The sequence below is a fragment of the Poecile atricapillus genome, chromosome W (genome assembly GCF_030490865.1).
Source record: "Poecile atricapillus isolate bPoeAtr1 chromosome W, bPoeAtr1.hap1, whole genome shotgun sequence".
NCBI classification, from domain to species: domain Eukaryota; kingdom Metazoa; phylum Chordata; class Aves; order Passeriformes; family Paridae; genus Poecile; species Poecile atricapillus.
Window position 1 is genome coordinate 13,673,141 of NC_081288.1, and position 24,233 is coordinate 13,697,373.

Sequence of the window (24,233 nt, forward strand, 5' to 3'; positions counted from 1 at the left end):
TTAAGCTATTTACCTTGTGGTAGCACCTGCAGGTCCTTCAAAATGCTGGTTCTTCAGTACATGAGGTACTTCATACCACTCCAAATTCTATCTGAGCTGATGGTAGTAGATGATAGATGAACACTAGTCAACAGAGAGACCTAAGAGAAGGGTAATTATCATACCAAGCCAGAAACAAGCTACTTAATTACTAACAAGGATTTTGAAGATGAGGTACTTAATGTAGGAATTTGGAGGAGGAAAAATAAGTATTTTAGGGAAGCTCTCCTGCAGAAGATAGAAAAAGCAAGAAGTTACATGACAGAAAAAGTTGGACCAATGCATGGTAGAAGTCTTGATGAAGGTTTTCCCCAGCCAGATATTTTCAGCTGAATGTTTTTGCCTGGGAGAGGTGAAGAAACTTTTCAACATACCACAGCTACAGTCAATGGCCAAATGACAGCAATGTTCAAACAAAACATAATTCTGTGTTGCCCCTACCACTTGGACAGCCTGGAGCTGGAGATAGTCCTAGCCCTGGCTTCCTCCATGACACTACAGCTGTCAGAAGTGCCATAATCTGCCTTGTCAATCACTAACCTCCATTGCTGTTTACAGTCCACTGTTCACCTCTCCTCAGAAGTGCACTGAACTGATTCCTGATATCCCTACTGGTATATAGTAGGTTAATGAAATTCCGAGTGTGAAGGCTGGACAGGAGATAAACTAAAGCTCTGTCAAAAAGACAAAGATTTGATCCCCTTAGTGCTTTCTAAAATAAAACTCTATGGATCCATCTCTGGTCAGAACTAGGGAGAGCTGCATCTTTGCTCCTTTCCTTTTTTCCTTGGTGGGGTCTTTTTAATAAGCTAGTCATTGAGCAATGCATGCATATCTGGGAGTTTTTTAATCCCAAGAAAAGTACTCCATTGTGTTACTTTCTTATTCTACCCCAAGGGGAAAAGTAAGTACAAGAGATGAGAAAATACGTTGCCCATATACATGTATACAACTTGTAAGTTGCATCACATAAGAAGACTGTGAATGCAATTCAACGAAAGAATGAAAAGTATGAGACAGTGAACTCTGGTATTAATAGCCTGGCTAAGAGGAAGTCCGAGACAGGCTGGGATTCAGACATGACACACACGATCTTAAAAATAAGGACAAATCTACGTGTTAAAGTTAATGAAAATACCTTCCTTGCACCAGTGCCTAAAATAGAAAAAAGGGTAGAAGATGACATTCTGACTACGTCAGAAAAGACTGACAGCACAGGCCTGAATTTTAAAGTGATTTTCATAGGTACAGTGTAGGTTTTGAATGGCACTCGAACATTGCCTTGTCCTGGGACTAACATTCAATTAGCGCAATGTATTTCAGATGCCGGGGACTATCAGGAAGGCCACCATCTCGTGTACACGATTCCCTGCTTCGGCTATAGCCGCCTTTTGGAAATTAAACTTTTGTTCTGCACAGTTGCCGTTCTTCTGTAAATCATCGCCTGCCCATTACTCTGGGCGCTCCACAGGAAGCCTGAGGCGGCCGGGGGTGATGGCAGCGTGGGCAGGAGCAGCCCCCGGCAGGTAGCACCGCCCGCCCCCGGCTCCTCTCCCGCACCCGGCGTCAGCGCGGCGGGGCCGGCCGGGGGCGGGCGCGGCCTGGGGCCGCCTCCGCACGCGCGGGGCCGGGGCGGGCCCGCTCCGCGCCGCCCCCGCCTCCCGCCCCGCCGTGCTGACGCCGGGCCGTCCTCCCGTGCCGGCGTGCGGGTAAGTGGCTCCCCCTCGGCGGCTCCTGCCCGGCGGCGGGCGGAGCCGCACCCTTCCCCGGCAGCCGCTCGGGGCTCTGCGGCGGGGCCGGCTCTTCGCTCCTCGCCTGGGCGCGGGGCCGGGGGGTTCCGCCTCGGGGCAACTTTCCCCCGCCGGCGCCGGGCTTTCCCCTGCCGCTCCCCGGCGGGCCCCAGCGTGTCCTCCCGCCCTGCCCCGGCAGCCTAGGCGCTGGTAGTGGCTCTTCCGGCCCTGCCCCGGCAGCCTCGGTGCTGGCAGCGGTTCTTCCGGCCCGGCCCGGCCCGGTGCCCGGAGCGCTGTGGCGGCGGCCCTGCCCGGCCCGCGGGCTCCGAGCGCCGCTGCCCTCCCCACCCGCGCCCTCCGCGCTGCCCCCGCCGCAAGGGTTGGCCTTGGGGCGCTGCTGCTGCAACATCGTCCCCTCCTCGGTCGCCTTTTAATCCCACGTGCCTCGTGTCATGAGAAAGCGGCTTCGTACCCAGCGCTGCGGTGCTCCGGCTCTGTTACTTAGTGCCGTGCAGCCCCCGCTGTGCCTGCTTGGCAGGTACCGCGCCAGGAGTAATCGCTCGGCGTTTCTTGTTGCGGAGAATCAAGTGCTTTATTTGCAGTAGTAAACTCAGTCTCTGTTAAAACACTGACTTTGCGGAGTTGGTGTTTATGCAGATTCTGGCTTTTATGGAAACACCTGTTAGGAAAAGTGCCGATACAGTTGAGCAGCTGCCAAAAAAAATAGGTGCCTGTCACTAGCAATCTGCACAGGTGAGGCAGTGTGTGCCCCGCTCGCTTCAACGTGCTCCTTCAAGCAATTATCCTGCAGAATACATCCCCGATGAGGGCTGCCGTTGGGCTCAGGACAGTACTTTATAGTATGAGTCACTCTTCTGCTGTGAGAGTAGTCTGTGTGTGAGGAGTGTTTCTGACTAGTATCGAATTCTTATAACAGGTTGTATAATTCAATAACTAAGTATTACAGTTTTATTTAAGAAGCATGAGATTTCTCTTGTTCCTACCTTTGGCAGATGTCTCACAGGATTTTGCTGTGCTGAGTGCTGTTTTGTTCGCTATGTGAAGATACAAGCCATCTAAGAGCCTTTTCCACTTCACTGCTTTATAACCCAGCCTCTGTAAATCTTGGTACATGGGAAAAGAATCAGGAAACAGTGGTGAATTGCTTCATTTGGCTATGAATTTTATTTATCGTTCCTCTTGAAGGAAGAGTTTTATGAGCGTTTATTTGAAGACAGACTAAAATTGGTGCTCTCAGCTTGAAGGTACATTGTTTTGCTAATTGTTCTGCTTTCTTGTGTGTGTGTGTCTTATCACTCTTCAGGCCATACATACACTTAATTTTGTAAGTCTTTCTTTATTTTCCTTTTATTCATATATTTTTGTAGCATCCATTTTCACTTCTTCATTTGAGCAAAACATTTTAGGTGTTTCTAAAGCAGTCATTCCTGTCTCTTTACCCTAAGTTGGTGATCTCTTCAATGGGGAATCCAGGCCATGAAGTCAGCAGTGGCTAACAGCTAACTAGTGACAATTACTTAGCAACCCAGCTCATGCTGATTATCAAGTTAGTAGCAGGGTTTTCTTTAAAAACATACCCTTTAAAATTGGATAGATGATGCTATTTGATGACTGGAGAAGTAATACAGGGTGATGTATATAGCTCTAAAATGCTGCTTTGTGCCTAGATTAATTTCTCAGTAACAGCTGAATTCTATTCATCTTGAAACTTGGTTGTTGTGGACAAAATTGACTCAACATGGGGAATTTAGTTTATTACCAGTTAACTTTTAATTTCCAGTTGGCTAGTGATATGCAGAGAAGACCACTACTTAAACACAGACTTGGGGAAAACTCCTTTCTTCCCCTTTTCTCTTTGACCCCTCAGGTTATGCTCTGTCCCTTGGACAAGGCAGTGGTAGTGCAAGAGGTTGGGGTTGGAACATGGGGGTTTCTTTCTAGTGCTCTTTACTTCTGCACTCATGTGGGGCCCCTCAAGGGTGTCCCTGTCCCAGGGTGGGCACCTCCACAGGCCATAGTCCCTTCAGGGGTATCCCTGCTCCAGTGTGGAGAGGCTCCTTCCAAGAGCGAATCTCCAGCTGTGTCCACAGCAATTGTCCTCTTCTCCACACTTCTCTGTGCCTTTTTGAGCACTCTGTCATGTGTCTCCTCCTGCACTTTCTTTTGCATTTGCTGCCACTGGTTGCTTCTCTGTTTCTCAAATAAACTGGAGTGGAGGCACTGTGTGCTCATCTGATGAGCTGGAGGATGGCAGGCAGCAGGTTTATGGAGCCAGCTGGAACTGTCCCACACAGATCAGTTTATGGCCTCTTCCCATCCAGACCCTGCTACCAAAACCTGCACTTTATTCCCCAGTACACTTCTGTGCCAATTGGGTGATGCTGGAAGAAAGGTCCTATCCATGCCTAATTATAGGAACTCCAGTTTCCTTTTATACACTTAGAAATAAAAACCAAGTACTCTCCTGTAGCTTGCTAAATAGGAATAATGTGTTGGGTCACTAGAATGGTAATACTTTTGCAATTGTATTTATTGACATGCCCATCTGAGCAGTTGTGTTTGCTCCTATGCAGCTGATAACACTTGGGCCAGGGGCAGCTGCTTTCTCTAAGGATTGCATTCATATATGTTTTCATAATATTTTTTTTTCATAAAACTTTCTCGAAGAGTTAGTTTTCCTCTTCTTTTCAGATCTGAAGGCAGTGGTTTTGCTGACACAAAGGTGGCAGCTCTGAGCCCTATTTCACCAGCGTGAGTAGTCATGTTCTCCTCAGAGATTGTTAAATTTCCTTGTTGTTTTGCTTGTCTCACTGATTCAATGATTTTGGTATCTCATCCATCTTACCTTTTGGGCTGAATTGCTGCCACCTTGAGTTCTGTGTGGCATTCTGTGTGTTGGAAGAACACAGAAAAGGAAGGCATGAGGTTTCAAGTTTGGGGGAACTCAGCCATTCTCTTTGTCTCAGTCTTTGCAAGATGGAATCTTGATAGAATAGGGAATAATTGAGGGTAGCCATGTTTGAGAGAAGGCTTGGAAACAGACAGTTTCTTGGGCACCAGACTGCTGTTGACAGCAGTGCTGGTGTGTGCACAGGCCTGGAGGCAGCCATGGTAAGTAAAGATGGTGGTAAGGGGTCAGTGTAGTACTGAATCTTGCTCTGCTGTATTCCAGCATGCATGCTGCCCTCATAATATCTTCCTTCTTTCCCCCCAAGTACGTATTGTTTCTAGGCGTTTACTTGATGTTTAACTTAAATGCAGAAAGTTTATGGTTTTCCTGAAAAATTGCAGGGGGCAGAGTCCTTGGAGTGAAGTGACAATGTATTAGTATTGCTCTTAGCAGACAGAAAATAAGTCTTTCTTCTTCTTTCCCAGGGCTTTCTATCTTACCCTGTGCCTTAAACATGGAAGCTGTAGAAATGAATAGTGTGTCCTTGAAACGTCCTCACTCTGAGGATGATGTGGCCAGTGCAGATGAAATTAAAAGACAGAAGATCTTGGAGAAGTCTAAGGCAGGGAGTGACTCTGGGCAGAGTATTGAGACTGTAACAGAACAACTCAAAGACATAAAAAGTGAAATGATCCCCAATGATGAAAGTGAGGAGCAGGAAGAAGAGGACCTAGGGGACAGTGATGAAGATGGAGATCCAGAGAGCTTTGCAGACATGATGAAGCATGGACTGACAGAAAGCGATGTTGGCATAACTAAATTTGTTAGCTCTCATAAGGGGTTTTCTGGAATCTTAAAAGAGAGGTAACTCTTTGTCTTGTTCTATATGTTAATTCCTTGTGTAACACAGCTGTAGTTCTCCAGTTTCCTTCTTGGACTCACAGATTGCAGTTGGATTACATGAGGTTCATTACTTTTTTTACTGCTGAGACTGAAAGAATGTTTAATTTGGGACTTTCCTAGATTGTGGCTTGTTTGGTGGGGTTTTCTTTGTTTTGTTTTGGGGTTTTTCTGGGTTTTTTTGTGGGGGGGATGTTTGGGTTATAACATGCCAGTCGTGGGTGGGGAGACTAAAGCGCCACAATTTGTGATCCAGGTCCTCATGAGACAAACAGCCTCATTTATTATTCAGAACTCACTTAAATATCCAATTCAAATCTCCTAGGCTGTACAGCCATTGGCTGCAATCTGTCTCCCTGCCCAGCATCCTGGCCAGTGGTGTGCTTACTGCTCATCCTGGATAGGGCTGGCCGTGGATAAATATAATTTATCCGGGGACATGTTCAGGCATGAGCTAGGCTAGCTGAAGTGGATTGGTGTTATGGTCAGATTTACTTTGTCCAGTCCACGCCAGCTGTACTGGGACAATACTGTGACAGAGGTTTTTTGGTGTTGTTTTAGTTTTGTTTTTTGTTTTTAAAATTTATTTCCCTGTCAGATGGAGCTCTAATGAAGGAGGCTGTATATGAGTAGAGATACATGATTACATTGACCTTAGCTGTTTCCTTTGCTCTCTGGCAGCAGCACACATTAAACCTTACACAGTACGCCCACCTTTTGTACCTTTTCTCAGTGCTGATACGAGATGCACTGAAAAATGACATCAAAACCATCCTTCTTTTGTTCTTTACTGTTCTCTGACTTTTTTGTCCTAATTTCTGTAAACAAGAATAGTTAGGCTTTAAATTATTGTTTGCTCAGTTGTAACGTCATTTACATTGAAGGGAGTTTTAAAATTCAGGATGTGGAATTTATTATATACAAACATTATATATTTAATAAGATCTTTGGGGTTTAGTAGCTTTTTGAAATGAAACTTCTAGGTTTTTAAAATTAAAGAATAGCTTTGAATAAAATAAAATGCAAATACAAAACAGAATGCAAATACAAAAGCTCACTGAAGTGAGAATCACTGTTTCCCTGACATAGCAAAGCAGTTACGGTTGCTTTGTTTAAACACTGAAAAGTCCCTGTGTTTAAATACTGGCCTTATATATAGATAATTTTGCATAATAAAATGATATATGCATATTATGTATGTATTTAATCTTTATGTGCAGCATTAAGCATCTAGTGTAACCCTTCTCTGGGAAACATAATCTGTGCTAAACCATCTTCTGGGAAATCTGCCAATTTGGTTGGCCAGTTTTCTACCATGTGGTAGAAAATTCGTGGGTTTCTCGGATTTTTTTGGATCCTAGTTTTTAACGCCTATTATTAATTAATTCTTGGCATTTTTATGGTACTGTCGCTAACATGTCTAGACAGCTACAGATAATACAAGAGAGGACACATAATACTCCTCAGGAGGGAATTCTACCTATATGGTGTATATCTGCATAGAGGGATGGCAAAAGGGTGCTTGGGGGAGGTACAGTAGAAAGCTTCTGGTGAAGTTTAACTCATCTTTTAACATTGATAGAATAGGAATTATTTTCACTTTTTTTTCCCCACTTTGCTAGCAAATGCTACTTAAAAATCATTTAGTAGTTGTAACACAAGGCTCCAACTGTGTTCTGTTATAGTTGAGCTGTTTTTATTATTAGACATGAGTGACTGGATTGAAAATGTCACAGTAGAATTCTTTCTTGCTCTCATAGAGTATGCAGAGTAACTTTATTTGAATGATGTTCTCTACAACTGAATATATGAACAAAGTTGAATTTGTCCAGCCCGTAGAGCAGCTGAAATGCACTTTATTTTGTAGGCTTTTTGAAGTGACAGATAATGCAGTAGTTAATGCATTGCACATTGTGGCTATGCAGTAGAGTCTTAATTGCCAGTAATGACTGGGATTGAGGAATAAGCATTACTGGTCTCTTGAAGCTAGTAAGAAAATTACTCAGAATAACTACAGCAGGTGTTCGGTGATCTGCAAAGAAGTCTGCTGTATTTGGATATGTGTTCCTGTGCTGTCCTTCTGGGGGGTAGGAATAGGTACAACTTTCTCATGGTAAAGTTTGTTTTATGTGAATTGATTTACATTAATTCAGAATTCTTTGATGAATTCTGCTAACAAACAGCTTTTTTAGGGAAGGACTTTATGTGATGTGGGATTTTTTATTACAAATGTAATGCATGTTTCTTTCTATCAGATACTCAGACTTTGTTGTCCATGAAATAGGCAAAGATGGACGTGTGAGCCATTTAGATGACTTTTCTGTTCCAGTGGATGATGAGGTAAATTTTGAGGTAAAGATTTGGTAATGGCTATGCTTCTTAATGCTCCTTAAGCAAGGACATTATAAGACTGAAGAGAATTATTGGATGTCTGTTTTTTCTCCCCAAACATATATTAGGACCCATCAGAAGAAACATTTACAGTTCTGTCAGACGAAGACAAGCAGCGTTTAGAAGAGCTCCAGCTTTTTAAGAATAAGGAAGCTAGTGTTGCCATAGAGGTAAAATTAATAAATGGTATGAATTTTGGGATGGGGGCAGAGGGAGGCTGAGGGAGGGAATGAGAAGGCACACACTTTATAAAGCATGTAAAGTATAAGAGCAATTTGAACGTGATGTGACAGATAACACCAAACGGTGTCCAGTTTAGGGTTTAAGTCTGTAAAGTCTTACAAATGTACTTGAATTCATGCATCTGTGAGTTGTCACTTTGATTTTGGTGAGAATACAGGAACTTAAATACAGGTTTTAATTCCTGTGGTGTTAAAATTATATTGCAGTATTTTGGTTTCCTGTCTAGTATTGTTTTAAAGAATAAGGAGGTTTACATAAAACATCTATCCTGATGGAACACTACTTTCAAGGTCAGTGTTTAATGATTTAATAGAAAAGAAGATAAATGTAGTCTTCTGTAACAAGATAAGAAAATGAAATAAAAACCTTGATATTTTTAAACATTCAAACATTCCACATATTCAAAGAATAACTATTGAGCTAAATTTGGGGCACAGAGATGAGTAGGATTATATCTGGTAGTTTCAAATAAGCATTCGTACATTAAATAATCTTTTCTAGCTATTTTTTTTTTTTTTTCTATAAGACACCCTTCCCCTTTGTCTTAATTTATTTGGTTTCTGCATGTATGTGTTATTATCACAGGTAATTGAAGACACCAAAGAAAAAAGAACCATCATCCATCAGGCTGTGAAGTCCTTGTTTCCAGGACTGGAGACTAAAACAGAAGATCGAGATGGAAAGAAATACATTATTGCTTATCATGCTGCTGGGAAAAAAGCATTGGCAAGTGAGTTTCAGTATCACAGCAGATGGGTAAAGTAAATGCTAAAATTATCCCCAAAGTAAGAGTTGTTAGTAAGTACTTCAAGTGAGCGTGCTTCCTAATGTAGTCTTGCTTCATTTTTTCCTCACTTCAGCTTATGCTGTGCATCTAAAATCATTAAGACCACAAGAAATGATTTAAATTGAAATTTCTACTTGCTTTTCTTTACAAATAATTCATCCAGTAAAACCATATTAGAAGAGAAAACATTATCTTCTACTTCAGTGGGAATATGCAAAACAGAGGCTTTATTTCCAGTATTTTTTTGAATTTAACTTTCATGATCTTAACTGTGTGTGTAGGTGTGTGTTGTGGATGTAAGAGGTTGTAGTTGGAAAATATACATTAGATTGATAGATGGTGTAATCTTGATTGTCTTGAATATTCATGACAAAATTCTCAATGGCTTGAATAGAGACAAGCATCTTTTTGTTTTCTCAGAGTTATAATTTCATATAAACATAGTTTATTTACCATGATTTTTAATTCTGCTTCCAAGGCTAATTATATTTACAGAAAATTATCTTTATTCTTTATAGATCACACTTAATCTTTTGAAATAGTCAAAGTAATGAAGGACTTTCAAAATGAAGTGTTATCCACTTTAATCTTGCAAAATGCTATTTTGGATACTGGAAATAAATTAAAGTGTTTTACATCTTTTAAAGTTACTAAAAATTTGTTGCTACTGTAAGTTTAGAGGATTATCTACCTGCAGAATGGTGCACATTTAACTAAAGATACCAAGGTTTGGTTTAAATTGGTTGCATTCCTCTGTCATTTCAACCTACTACAAATGATGGTATGTAAACCTTACCCTTTAATTTTAAAGACAAAGTTGATGGAGGAAGGATAAGGAAATAGAGTAATTTAAAATGGGAAATAAAATAATTTCCCCTTTAATTTAATTGTTTGTTTAAGGCCAGTTGTAAGCAAATATGGGAATGTTGTATTTTTATTGTCCAATTATTATGTGTTTATGTGTCTTACTTAGTCATGTTTAGAAAATGCATATGTTTGCATGCTTTATGCATGGAGTCTGTATGCTTACCAGCACAAAATTCTCCTCGGCCAGTTTTGTTCTCTGTTGGTTTGTAATGGATTTTCCTCCACCTTTTCCTTCTGCTGCTTCTATTCTTTAATCACTGTTACAGTCAAGTGGATGTTGTTAAGCTGATTTAAGGGATACTATATAAAAGAATATAAGTATTTGAAATATGCTGAAAAGAATTTAGTGATGTGTCTCTAGGATTAAAACATTATGTGGAGCACCGTCTTGTGATGGAGAAAAGTGTAATCTATTTAAACTTGGATTCCCCAGCTGTGATGCTGCAGGCATCTGTGCATTTGTTGGTGGAGATGTCAGTTTCTGAGTGTGTGCAAATGCTTATGGATGTAAGATTGAAGTTCTTCCCAGTCAGGATTATATTTATCTCTCTTGTTTATATAGCCACAAACATGTCTCAGTCATAATGGGCTCCCCAGGCAAGAAACATTTCAGCAGTGTAGAATATTGGATTATTAGCTGAGATACCTGATTAGTTTTGTTGATAACAAAAAACGTTACCAAACATGCTTCTTAAAATTTAAAATCAGAATCTTTGTGTCTATAGTCAATTTACCCTCCAAATATTTACAATACTGTCTTATTAAATTGTCAGTAAACTGTTGTTTCATCACTGTCCACAAATTAAGATTGTTGCATCTCTGATTGAAGCTTTCCATGTGTTCACTGTTTGCCTCTGCACGATTCCATTCCATAATTGTCTAAATTGCTGTCATCCACCACCCGGCTGTTGGATGCTCCCTGAAGCATAAACAATCCCATGACCATAAACCTGCATGTTCACCTCTAAAAACCCTTCTACAGTCTAAAAATTAAATGCTACTCTTTTGTACTCTTTATGCTCTGCACTGGGACAGAGGTCAGAACTGCAACAGGTAAGAGACGTTGACATTTCATACTAACAGAAATGAAATGCCAACCATTACGACCTCCTAAATAGCAACAGGACTGGCCAAACTTGTAACAATTTCTTAAAAATCCCTACACATAAGTATTACTTAAAATGCCCTGAAACAGCCAAGAATTAGGTTTGTTCTACCTCTTTTTCATAGTGCAGTATAGGCAGTATTCATGTGGTGCAGAGAAAGTCTTCTATTAATAAGTGATATGAATTATCAATTTTGACAGTACATGTTGACAACTATGGTAAATTTTTCATGGATTTCAGTTAGCCAAGCCTTTGCCTTTCAACCTGTATTTCAGACACTACTATCTGTCTTTATACAACTTCAAAAGCATTTCTCACACGTCCTGCTGTTAAAAAAGAGCTTCCAAGCCTAAGTTTCAGCAAAATGTTTGGAAAAAGGGCTTGGAAATACAATTTTATTGTCAAAAATGTAACATGACTCTGAAACACAGCAATAAGGATTTCAAATTGTCCCACTACTCCGTCTACTCAGCTGAATGCTTTGAAGTATTGGGTGAGGAATGATTGAGTATCAGGACTGTGGCTGCAGCTTTCTTTGGGTAGGGTCATGGCTGTGATGCCCAAAGCATGAGGAGCCCATTTGTATAGAGAATCCTTTTAGTGTAGATTACATTAGAGCACACTTCTTGAACTGTGTTGAAGTGAGCATGTGCAAGATGTATTAGTTAAATATGAAGAATGGAGAAGGTTCTCCTTTGTGAATTGAGCTCTGTCTTACTCTCTTCCCTTCTAATCGCTGAGATCTTCATGGAGAACCTTTCTCTTCAGCTGAATGCAGTGTTTCATTGACTTAGTTTAAGAGTAGTGATGGCTCAGAAGGAGAGACCAGCAGGAGCTTGAGGTCTCCAGTTCAGGTCCTGTGAAACTCTGTGGGAAAGGGACTGTGCTTAGAAACTGATGGTGTAAGACAAGTGATGCAATAATTCTAAGTGACTAAAACTTCTACATATAGTATTTTATACTGTAGCATCCAAAATTATCTTTGCAGAAGTGTGTGCATGAATGGCAGCTTCTCAAAAGCAAGCAAGAACTAAACAAATATATCTTTGTGGGATATCTGGACTTTATAAAGCCAATGTGAAAGAAAAAGCAGTATTTCCCAGGAACTTCCGTCCTGCATTGGTGTTTATATATTGAAATAAGGCTGGCTTTTTCAGTTAGCTTTTGCTGATAGGAAAGATGCTTATGCCTTTTTTTACTTGCTTAGTGGCTAGCAAGAGGTAAGGGACCTCTTATTTAAAGCAAAACAAATTCCTACTTTTGTTCTTAAATAACAAGGAATTGATAAACCTCATAATTGAAGGAACCTTACAATTGATTACTAAACCTCTGTGGAATTAGTCTCCCTTCCCATTAATGCCGTGGACAGTGGATTATTAGAAACTGAAAGTTTTATCTCAGGGCAGGGTTTTATGTGCAAAAAAAAATTTAAGGAATCATTGACAGTTTCCTTCTTCAGAAAATGTCAAATAGTAGCACAGAATTGTAAATCAGTTGTTAGTCTGTGGTGTATGAAGTTATTTTAGCCTCTGGCCTTCTCTCTAAGCATGGCATCATACCTGCCATGGATGGTACCTTAATGTCTCTCTTGTACCAGATTTCTTGCTCCCATTGGATTTTTAAAAACAGCCATCTTAAAGCAACTTTTTGAGCATAATTTTTTAGGGTTTTGTAGTGATACAATTCACTCTTTTGCATGACACACAGAAAAAGTAATACAGAAATAAAGAATATGTCTGTACTATAAATAATAATGGTAGTCTTCCCACAAATTGGGCTCCTGTGGTCCTCAACTATTAATTATATAAGGAGCTAGAAGAAACGTGGTGTAGCTTCTATTGCTGAAAGTCAGTATAATAATAATGTTTTTGAAAAATTTAATCAGGTGATACAGCAATTAAATGACTAGGTTATATTTTCAGGTAATTTAATGACAAAGGAAATGTCACTCTTTCATTCAGGATTTTCTAGGTGGCAGAACTGCTTAAAGAGAAGTTTACAGTCCAGTGGAAGGGGAGGTCTCTTTCAATGTGTTTCACAGCTTTTGCTGTCAGTAATTAACTCTTTCCTTTTCATTTCTTTTAAAGCAGATGGAAATAGCAGAAATTGAATCTTGCGTATTTAAAATAAATGTAGCTGCAATAGCAAATACATTAAATTTTCAAAAAGTGACACTTTAACCTTTTTTGCTTTTAAAGATCCAAGAAAGCACTCGTGGCCAAAATCTAGGGGAAGCTACTGCCATTTTGTACTGTACAAGGAGAATAAGGACACTATGGATGCCATTAATGTCCTATCCAAATTTTTAAGGTAAGGCTGTTGTTTCTGCCATCCTGGCTGGCGTGCAGCCCTCCCCATCCATGTTTCTTGTTGCTGTAAATGTTATACTTCAGAATTATATAAGATCAACACAAGTGATTGCTATTCTCTAATTTGTAGACAGTTTAAAATAAAAAGTTACTTTAGAACATCAAATTTAAAACTTAGAATTTTTGTGAGGCCGTGAGAATGGAACAAAATGAGCCTAAGAAATTTCAAAGACTACCACTTCTATGGAAAAAGTCCACAGTTGACATTGGCTGATCTGAGAAAGGCTTGGCAGCTGAAAGCCTCAAAGTACATAACCTGAATTAAAAGCTGTTTTTTCCCCAATGTGTGAATATATGCGAGTATGTTATGAACCTGTTAGATATTGTTGTGATAATATGCTGATCGGTTCCTAAGCAGTTACAGTTGATAAACTGTTGTTCCATGTATTAATTTCTCCATGGCAACACAGGCTTAGTTCCTTTCACCCCATCAAGTGCAGAAACAAAAAGATTTGCCAAGGCATGACATGAACACAGTGAATTGCAGAGGAAGAGCAGTTTTAAAATTGGGTCAGTTCAGTGATCTATTCATAGGGAAACTTCCCCACTTCTCCCCTTCTTCTCCCTTTGCCTTTCTTGTCCAAAAAAAAAATAATTTGTAATCTAGACAGTAACAAGTGAACTACTTAGTATTGGTATTGAGAACAGAATGGCAAGAGCATAGTTAGGTGGAAAACTGTATGTAATGGCAGTCCTGCTACCCCCTGGAGCCCTTAACTGGAATAACTCTAACACAGGCTGCAAGGTACGAAGTGAAAAGGAAAGAAAATTTTCCTCTCAGGGAAAGGACTGGATCAAATTTTAAACTAACTTCCTATATTCTCTCATAATGTGCAGGCATGATACTCAAACAGACATGTTTGAAGTTTAAGGAAAAAATGGACATGGTTTGGTTTTTTTTTTAGTGAAGTTGGTAGTGGCTGTGCATTTGTGGATTGAAGGAACATGTATAAAGAAGTATTTCAAAGTTCATGTTTTGAAAGCACTGTTTATTTTGAAGTTGTAAAAGTGAATTGTCTACATATAATTAAACCAGAGAAGTTTCCTTCTGTTTTATGTACTCATGGATGAGATTAGAAAATGTCACACACATGTCAAATTGTAACCCAATTCTGAGGAATGTAGGTATATTTTTCTATTTTTAATTTATAAGATTAATAATTCTAGGCAATTATGGTAAAAACTGTTTGATTTGTTGCTATTTTAATATAGATAATGTATATATGTTACTGTTGTTTTTAAGAGTGAAGCCAAACATATTTTCCTACATGGGAACTAAGGATAAAAGGGCTATAACAGTTCAAGAAATTGCTGTTCTCAGGTAAGTAAAAGTACAGTCTGGAGTATTTGCACTTCTGCCGTGGTAGCTTAGATATCTCACTAAATACCTTAAAGACTCAATGATACAAATGGCAGGTTCAGGTCCTGACCTTGTAAAACACAGGTGTTAATGAAAATGCCACATTGCTTTTGTATTCTGTGATTACTACTGATATTTTCGGTCAGTGGTGCTCTGAGTCACAGGCTGGTTACGTGTACTTGGCCCAGGCAGTGGGACAGATTGCCTACGTGCTCTTAGGCTGCTTGGATCTCATGCAACAGCAGAAAAACAGAATGGCATGGTGAAAATAATGTCCCACTTCCTTCCTGGCTTTTGTTTCTCTCTTTCTACAACTGGAATCCTATTTTCTTTTTCACTGCACTCTCTGAACAGTGCCAGAAAAGGCTAACACTGCCTTTGCTCATCTATGAGTCGTCAGAAGGAGCAAAAAAAGGATGAGGAGTTTTTCCTGCCTTAACCTACTCCCTTAAGTTAACTTCAAAGAGAAAATAAAATTTACTTTGTCATATTCTAAGATAATTATATGGTTTCTGGGCACTTTAAATTAGTGTTAGATCCATAACTGAGAATGGCAGATGTCTCCCATGATATTACAATATCATTTTAGCTGGCTGGAATATCCCACCTCCATTACTTTTTGCAACTTTTTGAAAAACACACTCCTTGAGTGAGGAATTCACAGCTTGAAAGCCAGAGGTTTGACCAAATCCTTGTTAAAAGGAGGGCATCCACTGCTGAGCTGTTCATATTTTCTCCCAATGTTCTGTATGTGTGTGTGTTAGCACACATAAAAGGAAATAGTGATATGTGAGTTGTGAGAAGCCCCAGATTTGTGTTGCTGCAAGGCAGCTTTGCAAAGTGATAACAATTAACCAGATGTGTGGTGCAGCCATCTCAGGTGCTGTTCCATTTACTTTTTAACATTATCACTTCCAATGTGGTATCCAAGAGCTCCAGAGTGCTCTAAGTGTTGTGTGGTGTCTGCTCAGGTGCCACAGCCTCTGACTTTCCTGCACAGGACGGGGGACATTGCCAGTTGCCAGCTTGCTCTAAGCTGAGTATGCTGGCCATGCTGGTTCATAAATTTCACTATCCTGGTAGAATTTAGCAGAAGTGTCCAAGAGCAGCTTGGTGATGCAAAGAACAGGGTATGCTTCTAAAAATACTAGCAACAAAAATGGCAGGTATCAGTGACAGATTGGATTCCATGTTCCTTCATCTGCACTAGGCAAGCACAGTAGCTAATTTTACTTAACTGTATCTATGACTGTGCTAACTGGGCTGTATTCATGAAGTAGTTACTCAAGTAATACAGAGTTCAGCCTGTGGGGTACATTATACATCAATACTGCAATATACATTTTTGGAGTACATGTTTTAACATAGATAGGAAAAAATAGTGCTAACAGTCTATCACAAGGTACATTTTCTTTTGTATGAGTACCCTTAAGAATTATATATTATCTTCCTTTAGCTGTTTCATTAAAGTATTTTGGAAAGGCAATGGTAGAAAACTGGGGAAACTGGACTCACTGGTTTTTGTTTTGTAATGACAGCATTTCTATATTTACCTGCTTTTCTAAGCATAGGTTGGTCACTTTTGCCTGTTTCTTTTTAGAATCACTGCACAAAGACTTGCTCATTTGAATAAATGTTTGATGAACTTCAAATTAGGAAATTTCAGTTACAAGAACCATCCACTGAAATTGGGAGAACTGCAAGGGAACCATTTCACTGTTGTTCTCAGGTAGTATGCTAGTAGGTATTTAGATGGTTCTGTTAGAATTTTTTTTCCTTCAAATAGATAAGTGATATCAGTGCAACTGGTGATAGAAAAAAGAAGGCTTGTTGGCAGGAGACTATTGAAATTGATGCATGCTATATAATATTGATCTTGAGCTTTAATATAATGGACATCTCAAAAATAGCATAAATCCTTAATCTGTCTATAACTTTTTTTTTAATGCTAGAAACATAACAGGAACTGATGACCAGATAGAGCAAGCAATGCATTCACTCAGGGAAATTGGATTCATTAATTACTATGGAATGCAAAGATTTGGAACCACAGCTGTTCCTACTTATCAAATTGGCAGGTATGTGTTGCTTTCATCCTCCCCCCCTTCTTTTTTTTTTTAAATTTTATTCTTATCACCATGTAACTTAATGTATTTTTGGGAACATTTTTCTAACATATTGCCTGTACCAGTTTTAAATTTAGATTGAAGATAGATCTTGTTTCTGAGATTGCTTCAGCAGTTATCTTGCATAATAGCACTACTTTTAACATTGCATAAGTCTAAACACTAATACTTATTTTTTTTATAAGTTGGCTAAATCCCTTTAAAATAGATTCAGTCAGTTCTTAATACACTTTCGTGTTTGAATCCTAGAGCTATTCTACAGAACAACTGGACTGAAGTAATGGATTTGATATTAAAACCACGACCAGGAGGTGAGAACTGAAAAATGATACGTCATGTGTTTCTGCCTCTTCTCCAAGAACTGTATCTTTATGAAAAACTTAGGCCAGTTTAGTAGTGGAGAAGCAATCTTCAGACTCTCCCTTTCTGCCTCACTTTCCTTGCTGTGCAGTTTCTTGCAGGGGGGCTGAAAAGGGACCTGAGCACTCACAGTGTCTGCTCCATGTGAGGACTTCCAACCTCAAGTGTTCTGTGATTCTCTAATTACCACGACTGAAAATTTAATTTTTCAACTGTTCTAACAAAAGATGAGATGGATGCTTTTTTTTGGTGTATGGTTAAAATATTTTAATTTTACATGCTTGTTCTAGCTGAAAAGGGATACTTAGTCAAATGCAGAGAAGAATGGGCAAAGACTAAAGATCCAGCAGCAGCGCTCAAGAAGCTACCTGTAAAAAGGTGCGTGGAAGGACAACTTCTACGTGGACTCTTAAAGTATGGAATGAAGAACATAATCTCTGCATTTGGCATAGTGAGTGTAAAAGCTGGGTGGTATTTACTTGAATAAACATTCTTTTGATGGTATCAGGATGGATTTAAAATAGACTCATTGATGCTTGATGAGTAGAAGGTTAAGTTTAAAAATCTTTGCGTTTATCCTGCCTTTTTGCTGGAAGTACTGCTGTGTAGTAACTGATGACATCTCCAATTAATGTATGCATAATGAGCTTTCCAATTTATACAACAATCTCTCTGGTATGTGGGAAGCAGTACAGTTATACTTAGTAGCTACATATAATATGGATCTGAGAATTGTGCAGATGTTCAATTTCAGTGTTTTCCTGTTGCTTTAAAAGTATAAATCAAACTGATGGTGGGCTAATGAATCAGCCTGATATAGAGGTGATGGATCCACTTGTCATTTTCAAGTGCTGTAATCAAGCACAAGTCTTTGGAGAAAATACCTCATCACTAGTAAACTACTGGGCCCATTGTAGGATCTGGGGGATAATTTCTTGTTTATGAGGAAGATAATTAGAGTAACACTGCGCTTTCACAGCTGCGAAGTTTACTTAAGATTTCAAGAGGTTGAATATGAATTCAGTGTTTTATAATAATAGACCCATATTTTTGACCTGTAGAATTAAAAAATTCTGGAGGGTTTTTTTGGTAAACTTAAGCACAGTTCTTTTTTGTGCATATTTCAAATGTATAAAAGCATTATTTCTTCACATATCCTTTTCTCAAACATGGAACAAAAATCAAATATGTATACCAAGAAATGGTGTAAGTCTTTTTGCTGGATAAGGTAACATTTCAAATATACCCCTTTTTAGTTATGATTGTCAGAAAAAAAACAGAAAGTATATCTTTCCAGTGTTTAATTTTTTTTTCTTTACCTCTAGATACCAAGAAATAATCGTTTAATGTATATTCATAGCTACCAGAGTTATGTATGGAATAACATGGTGAGCAAGAGAATAGAAGAATACGGGCTTAGAGCTGTGCCAGGAGATCTCATACTTAAAGGAGGTAAAATCAGACAAAGCCAGTGATGCTGTGTAGTTCAGATTCCTAGGAAAACAAGGCATGTAGCTGTTTGTCTAATACTGCTTCAATAGTTTCTTTTCTCTCACCCATTTTGGCCCAGTGATATCTCAATCCATTGCCCTGTTCTAGACAAATTGTGCAAGGAATTGGAAGTTAGGTATTACACTTCCATGAGCTGTTTGTTGGCCTGTCTTTCCAAATAACTGGATAGGGAAGAGAGACTATGGAGGACTGATTATTCTCAAGAATGACATCCAACCTAGTTGAGCTATGAAGTGTGGAAAGATGTTATGAAGTTTTAACCATAGAAGTTCTTGACTGTATTAGTGTGTTGTAAAGCAGAAGCTCCACTCAGTTAAACTTTCTTCTCTTATATTTGCTCTGGCATTTCCTACAGTATTTCTCCTTTATGTATACCTGCTACATGGAAGGGGGCTCTTCCTCTAGCAGTCCTTAGTTCATGTAGCTTTAAATCACTGGAAGCCAGGCTGTGATTCTGCCAGTAACTGTGACAGCCTTGGAGGCTGTTAATTCTTTTCTTGGAAATGTTGTCTGTTAAGTGGAGATAAAACATGGTAGTTATCTTTCTCAGAGTAAGCTTATTTCAATCAAAGGCTTCATTTTAAATTTAGCTGAACTGTCACAGGCATCCATACTGGTAACTTCATTTTTCTATCCTGACTGTAGCTACAGCTGTTCACATTGAAGAAGGAGATGTTGATAACTACACTATCCACGATGTAGTGATGCCATTGCCTGGATTTGATGTTATTTATCCAAAGCATAAAAGTAAGTCTGACTTAACTGAAATATTTACTCTGAAAACGGAAGTCTGATTTAAGATTGTTCTTAAAAGGAAGATTGGAACTAGTCAACCTTCATGACTTTTAAAGCAATACATCACTGCAGATCTCTAAAACATTAATGTCAGCCTTCTGTTGCTGCCAGGATGCTCTGCTCAGTCTCCTTCCCACTGGGAATCCCAGATGACAGCAGAGCAGAGTTTCTCACTAACCTGTACCACTGCAAGGAGTTAATCAGGTACAGGATTTTGTCCTTGATGAATTTCATGAGGTTCCTCTTGGCCCATTCCTCTAGTGTGCCTCGGTCCCTCTGAATGGCAGTCCTGTCCTTGCATGTATTGAATGCCACCCCAGCTTGGCTTAGCCCACAGATTACTTGGGGTAAATTTAAGCTCTTCTCCACTATTTCACAGGACACATCTCAGTTCCTTGAGGAATTCTGCTTTTTAGGTAGAGCTGCACCCAGTAGTGTCTATACTTTGAGATGCTGAGCCAGACAGCTGTTACGCACTTACCAGTCCACCCACTGTAATGTTCTAACCTTGGACACAAAGACGCTGTGGGAATAGATTGAAAGCCTTGCTAAAGGCAAGGGCAGGCAGCAATCCCTGCTCTCCCCTCACCCACAGGTGTAATAATTTCATCATAGAAGACGGTAAGGTTGGTGGGCTTTTTGCTTTTTCTTGTCCTTTTTCTCCCCTTTATCAAACCCACAGTCGTTGTGTACCCAAAGAAGATAATTATTTTTCCCAGGGACCAGAGGGAGTATGACTGGTCTGTAATTCCCTAATTATCTTTCCTGCTCTTTCTGAAATTGGGTACAACACTTGGTATTCTGCAGTTGTCTGGAACTTCCCTAGATCTGCACTATCTCAGATGATAGGGAAACCTTCACCATGATGTGAGCCAGCTCTCTCAGTCTGTATCTTCTCCCACTACTGGTAGCCCCTCTCTTTCTCAACTTTGCCTCTAAGAAGAGAGGCCTGGGACACTGTGCTGGTCAAGGCTCAGGCAAGAGAGGCACTGAGACCATCAGCCTTACGTCTGTCACTAGATAGCTGCCCTGTATAGCACCAGGCCATTGCTTTCCTTGTATTCTTTCATTCCTTATGTTGCAGCTGAACTCTTCTTGGTCTTGATGGCATTTGCTGCTTTCAACTGTAGCTGAGCTTTGGCTTTCCTAACACCATTTCTGTGTGCCTGGACAATGCTGGTATAGTGCCTCTTTGTAGCTGGCCCTAGGTTTCACCTGCTCTGTGTTCTGATAGATGAGGTTAGTCATGAGTTCCTTGCACGTTTTCCTCAGTACTGGACTGAACTGTTCTTATACTTGGTTGTCAAATTGTCAACTGATTTCTCTCTGTTGCTTTTTAATGAGAGAGTAATGGGTAGTCTGGCCCTTTAATTATTTTTTTCCATATACCTGAGATTAGTCCTCTGAAGTCTAGAAAATTGGAAAGCATATATGAGATGATATTTAAATGTCAGTAAAGTATTTTGTAAATTTTGTTTTCAGCTGAAATTTGATTTGATGCGTTCTTTGTTACTGCCTCTACTAATCAGGGTGTAGAAGTAAAGAGGTAATAAGATTTGCAGTAATTTTAAACTTCTGTGTAGCATCCCATATATGCTGAAAACTTACTGAATGTAAGGGAAGGGAACAATCCATGAAAAAAGGCCGTTTAAATTTGCCACAGTACATTCTCTCCTATTAAATATTTTCCTCTCTTGCAGTTGGTGAGGCCTACAAGGAGATGCTGGTAGCTGACAACCTTGATATCAACAACATGAGGCATAAAATCAGAGATTACTCACTTTCTGGAGCATACAGAAAGATTATCATTCGGCCTCAGAATGTCAATTGGTGAGTGGGAGCATAAAGGAAATTACACTTGAATTGACACCGTTTATTTAAGTATAAAACAACATGAGATTGATCCATGGGACATCCACACAGACTGAAACAGGTAGAGAGGACTCTCTCTGCACTTCTCTCACGTTTTTAATGCAGCTGAAGGGGAGCTATACCCGTATTTATTCCTTGGTTCTGTGGTGGAAGAGTATCAAGACATGTATCTCGTTGTTCACTTTTTGCAAGCGCTTGCCTGAACACTTCATAGATAATTACTTATGTTGAAACAATGATAGATAATATTCAAAATGGGGTTTTTTTTTGTAGTCTTGCTGTGAGAAGGTTGGTCTCCAATTACCTATCAATTATGAAAATTTGTATCACTTAAACCTACTAAATCACTGTTAGAGATACAGCCTAATTTTCATATGGCAACTGAATAAATACCTTTTAAACAGGGATCTGTACAAATGTGCAGAAAGACATCACCGATGCGTAGAGTAAAATGTAGAGGGCTTAGGAGGAAGCAGAAAAATACAAATATTTATGTACTTGAAACATCAGCATTAATTAATATTAAGCTTATCTACTTCCCAGTTAGGTTTTCAGCCTCATGGTTACATATGGGATTTCTGTTAAATGAACAGCAGAAACTGTACAATGTGTTCGAGCCCTTTCAAAGTTTGGATGACTGTACTGAAAGGCTTCACTCCTGCTAGGTACCCTTAGCATTGACATCATTCTTCCCTTAATTTCATGAGCTATACTTCTTGTATAGTTGGAAATTCTGACAGCACACAAGGGCAAACAGATGAGTTATGCAAAGAAACTTCTCACTAACTTAAAATTGTTTTTTAATAATCTTCATAAGGCCAAGTCTTCTACATAAAGCTTTACATGATATTTTGCCTAATTCAATTCCAGTTGTAAATGCCAAATTGCAATAATAATAAAAATAGTATTATAATAAATACATGGTTATATAAAATGTGTTAACCTAAATAATTTAATAATAATAAATTTTATGTATATTATAAAGGGAAGTTGTTGCATATGATGATCCTAAAATCCCATTATTTACTACGGATTTGGATAAACTGGAAGGAAAACCATTACCACTTCTCCCTGTGGGTAAGTCAGTTTTTCTGCTAGTTTGCTAAATGGAAGTTTGAGCTGGCTGTTGCTTTCAACTGCTACATATTGAAAGCTCCTTTAAGGAAGGGCTTTCATTTAACTATTGACTGTTAAGCAAGGGTAACAACGACCTCTAAAGCCAGGTATCTAAATAAGGACCCTAATTTCTCAAGGTGCAAGCCATTCCTCCAGTATCCATATTGACTGTTAGATTTTCTTACAGGCATCTGTAAAATCAAGTAAATGCTTAGCAGTAAATGTCTGCAACTAAAAAAGGTAGAATTAAGTCACAAGTTGACTATATACTGAGCTTGTATTATTGGTGCTGCACACAGACTCAAATGCTTAGCTCTGGTCACAAGGTGTTTTGATACTGCTTTCCAGAAAAGTGAAGACAGGCTGGGAATTCACTCTGAAAGAACAGATGCTTGCTTTTAAAACTCTGAAACCACCACTTTGTGCTGAGAGAAAATGTTAGAAATTTGTTTCATTAAATTTTTCACTGTGGATTATAAACAGGAGTGTGATGGTGGTGGTTGTTTTGCTTTATGGACAGGCTAAGTTGGTTATGGAAACTGTTAGTCTAGTTTAGATGGCATCCAGAATAAGCATTATATATGCCCTTAATCATGCTCTTTCTTTCTGTCTCTTATGTCTTCTGATAGATGGCAAATTCAGGGCACTCAAGATGGAGTTCTCCCTTCCCCCATCCACTTACGCTACCATGGCGATCCGAGAAGTTTTGAAAATGGACACAAGCATAAAAAACCAGACACAACTGAATACTACCTGGTTGCGCTGAATGAACTGCAAAATTACTTAATTTTAACAAAGTGTTTTCTTATTTACATGTTCTGTACAAATCTTTAAAGAGTCACAGTAAGAGATTTGTATTTTTTTAAGTTTTTTTAGTGCTGGCATTTAACTTCAGTAGTCCTTTGCAAGATGGTAACTGTAATATAATACAGATTTTAGTGACTGGTGCTTTTTACTGAATGAGTAAGTTGCTTGAGCTGTAACATGAGTGCGTCTTTAGATTTGAGCTTATAATGGCATCAGACCTGGAAGAATGTTTAGCTTGCTTTCTCTGGGCAAGCACTGAATGTTTTTACGAGTTCAGCCCACCTTGAAAGTCTTTTCAAATACAATGAATTACATGGAGAAAGATGAATTACAATAAAATTAAGATACTGATGAACATGGGTATTGCTAGAGTTTTGCTGATAGCATTTGCACTGATGCAGTAGCGGATTCTGCTAGCAAGGCTTTTGTGAGCTGTAAAGCTGTACAGTTCTTCTAACTATTTCGACTTCTCATTGAGAAAATACCTGTATTTTCCAGCCAATACCTGTACCAAAGAACAGGTACTTAAAAATAAATTAATCTGAAATTCTGAGCGTGTATCAGTAAGTGCTTCCTTTAGGCCTGGCCCTTGCCCATTGTTGGTGGGGAATGAGTCAGCCTTCCTGTGGGGGAAAAAGAAATAGAGTGGAGCTGTTCTAAAGAGTCCACCTGCCCTTTTCAGCCAAATGCAAAGCCGGTGTTTAGTCATGCCGCCGGCCACGGCGGCTGCGTGCGGAGGGGGCGGGGAGGCCGTGAGGGGAAAGGCCGTGTCCTTCGGAGCACGGGGCGGGACAGTCCCGGAGCCGGCGGGACGCGGCTCTCTGCAGGCCGCGTCACTCGGAGCCCGGGGCGGGACACGGCTCTCTGCAGACCGCGTCACTCGGAGCCCGGGGCGGGACACGGCTCTCTGCAGGCCGCGTCACTCGGAGCCCGGGGCGGGAC

General features: G+C 39.6%; 1 protein-coding gene across 7 annotated transcripts; it reads left to right on the top strand.

The window, feature by feature from the left end:
• Positions 1-1,622: 1,622 nt before the first annotated feature.
• LOC131592200 (pseudouridylate synthase 7 homolog) lies at positions 1,623-23,844 on the top strand. 7 transcript variants are annotated; one of them, XM_058863555.1, is made up of 18 exons: positions 1,623-1,748; positions 2,783-3,034; positions 4,482-4,541; positions 5,166-5,544; positions 7,836-7,932; positions 8,040-8,141; positions 8,800-8,944; positions 13,173-13,284; positions 14,587-14,664; positions 16,304-16,432; positions 16,656-16,781; positions 17,079-17,140; positions 17,480-17,640; positions 18,515-18,641; positions 19,347-19,448; positions 21,197-21,326; positions 22,354-22,445; positions 23,114-23,844. In XM_058863555.1, the coding sequence occupies exons 4-18, from the start codon at positions 5,195-5,197 to the stop codon at positions 23,248-23,250; spliced, it is 1,950 nt and encodes a 649-aa protein (XP_058719538.1). In that variant the 5' UTR covers positions 1,623-1,748; positions 2,783-3,034; positions 4,482-4,541; positions 5,166-5,194; the 3' UTR covers positions 23,251-23,844. The 7 variants fall into 7 exon arrangements, with proteins under 7 accessions (XP_058719538.1, XP_058719539.1, XP_058719537.1 ...); XM_058863554.1 differs by lacking the exon at positions 1,623-1,748 and adding an exon at positions 2,198-2,307; XM_058863559.1 differs by lacking the exon at positions 1,623-1,748 and adding an exon at positions 2,198-2,307 and having other exon boundaries at positions 17,480-17,603; positions 18,550-18,641.
• Positions 23,845-24,233: the final 389 nt, after the last annotated feature.

Bases quoted from the DNA above. Each gene is read 5' to 3' on its own strand.
- LOC131592200 (XM_058863555.1), top strand. From the start codon at position 5,195: ATGGAAGCTGTAGAAATGAATAGTGTGTCCTTGAAACGTCCTCACTCT. The intron at 7,933-8,039 runs GTAAAGATTTGG...AACATATATTAG, and splicing joins ATGATGAGGTAAATTTTGAG to GACCCATCAGAAGAAACATT. The intron at 8,142-8,799 runs GTAAAATTAATA...TTATTATCACAG, and splicing joins AAGCTAGTGTTGCCATAGAG to GTAATTGAAGACACCAAAGA.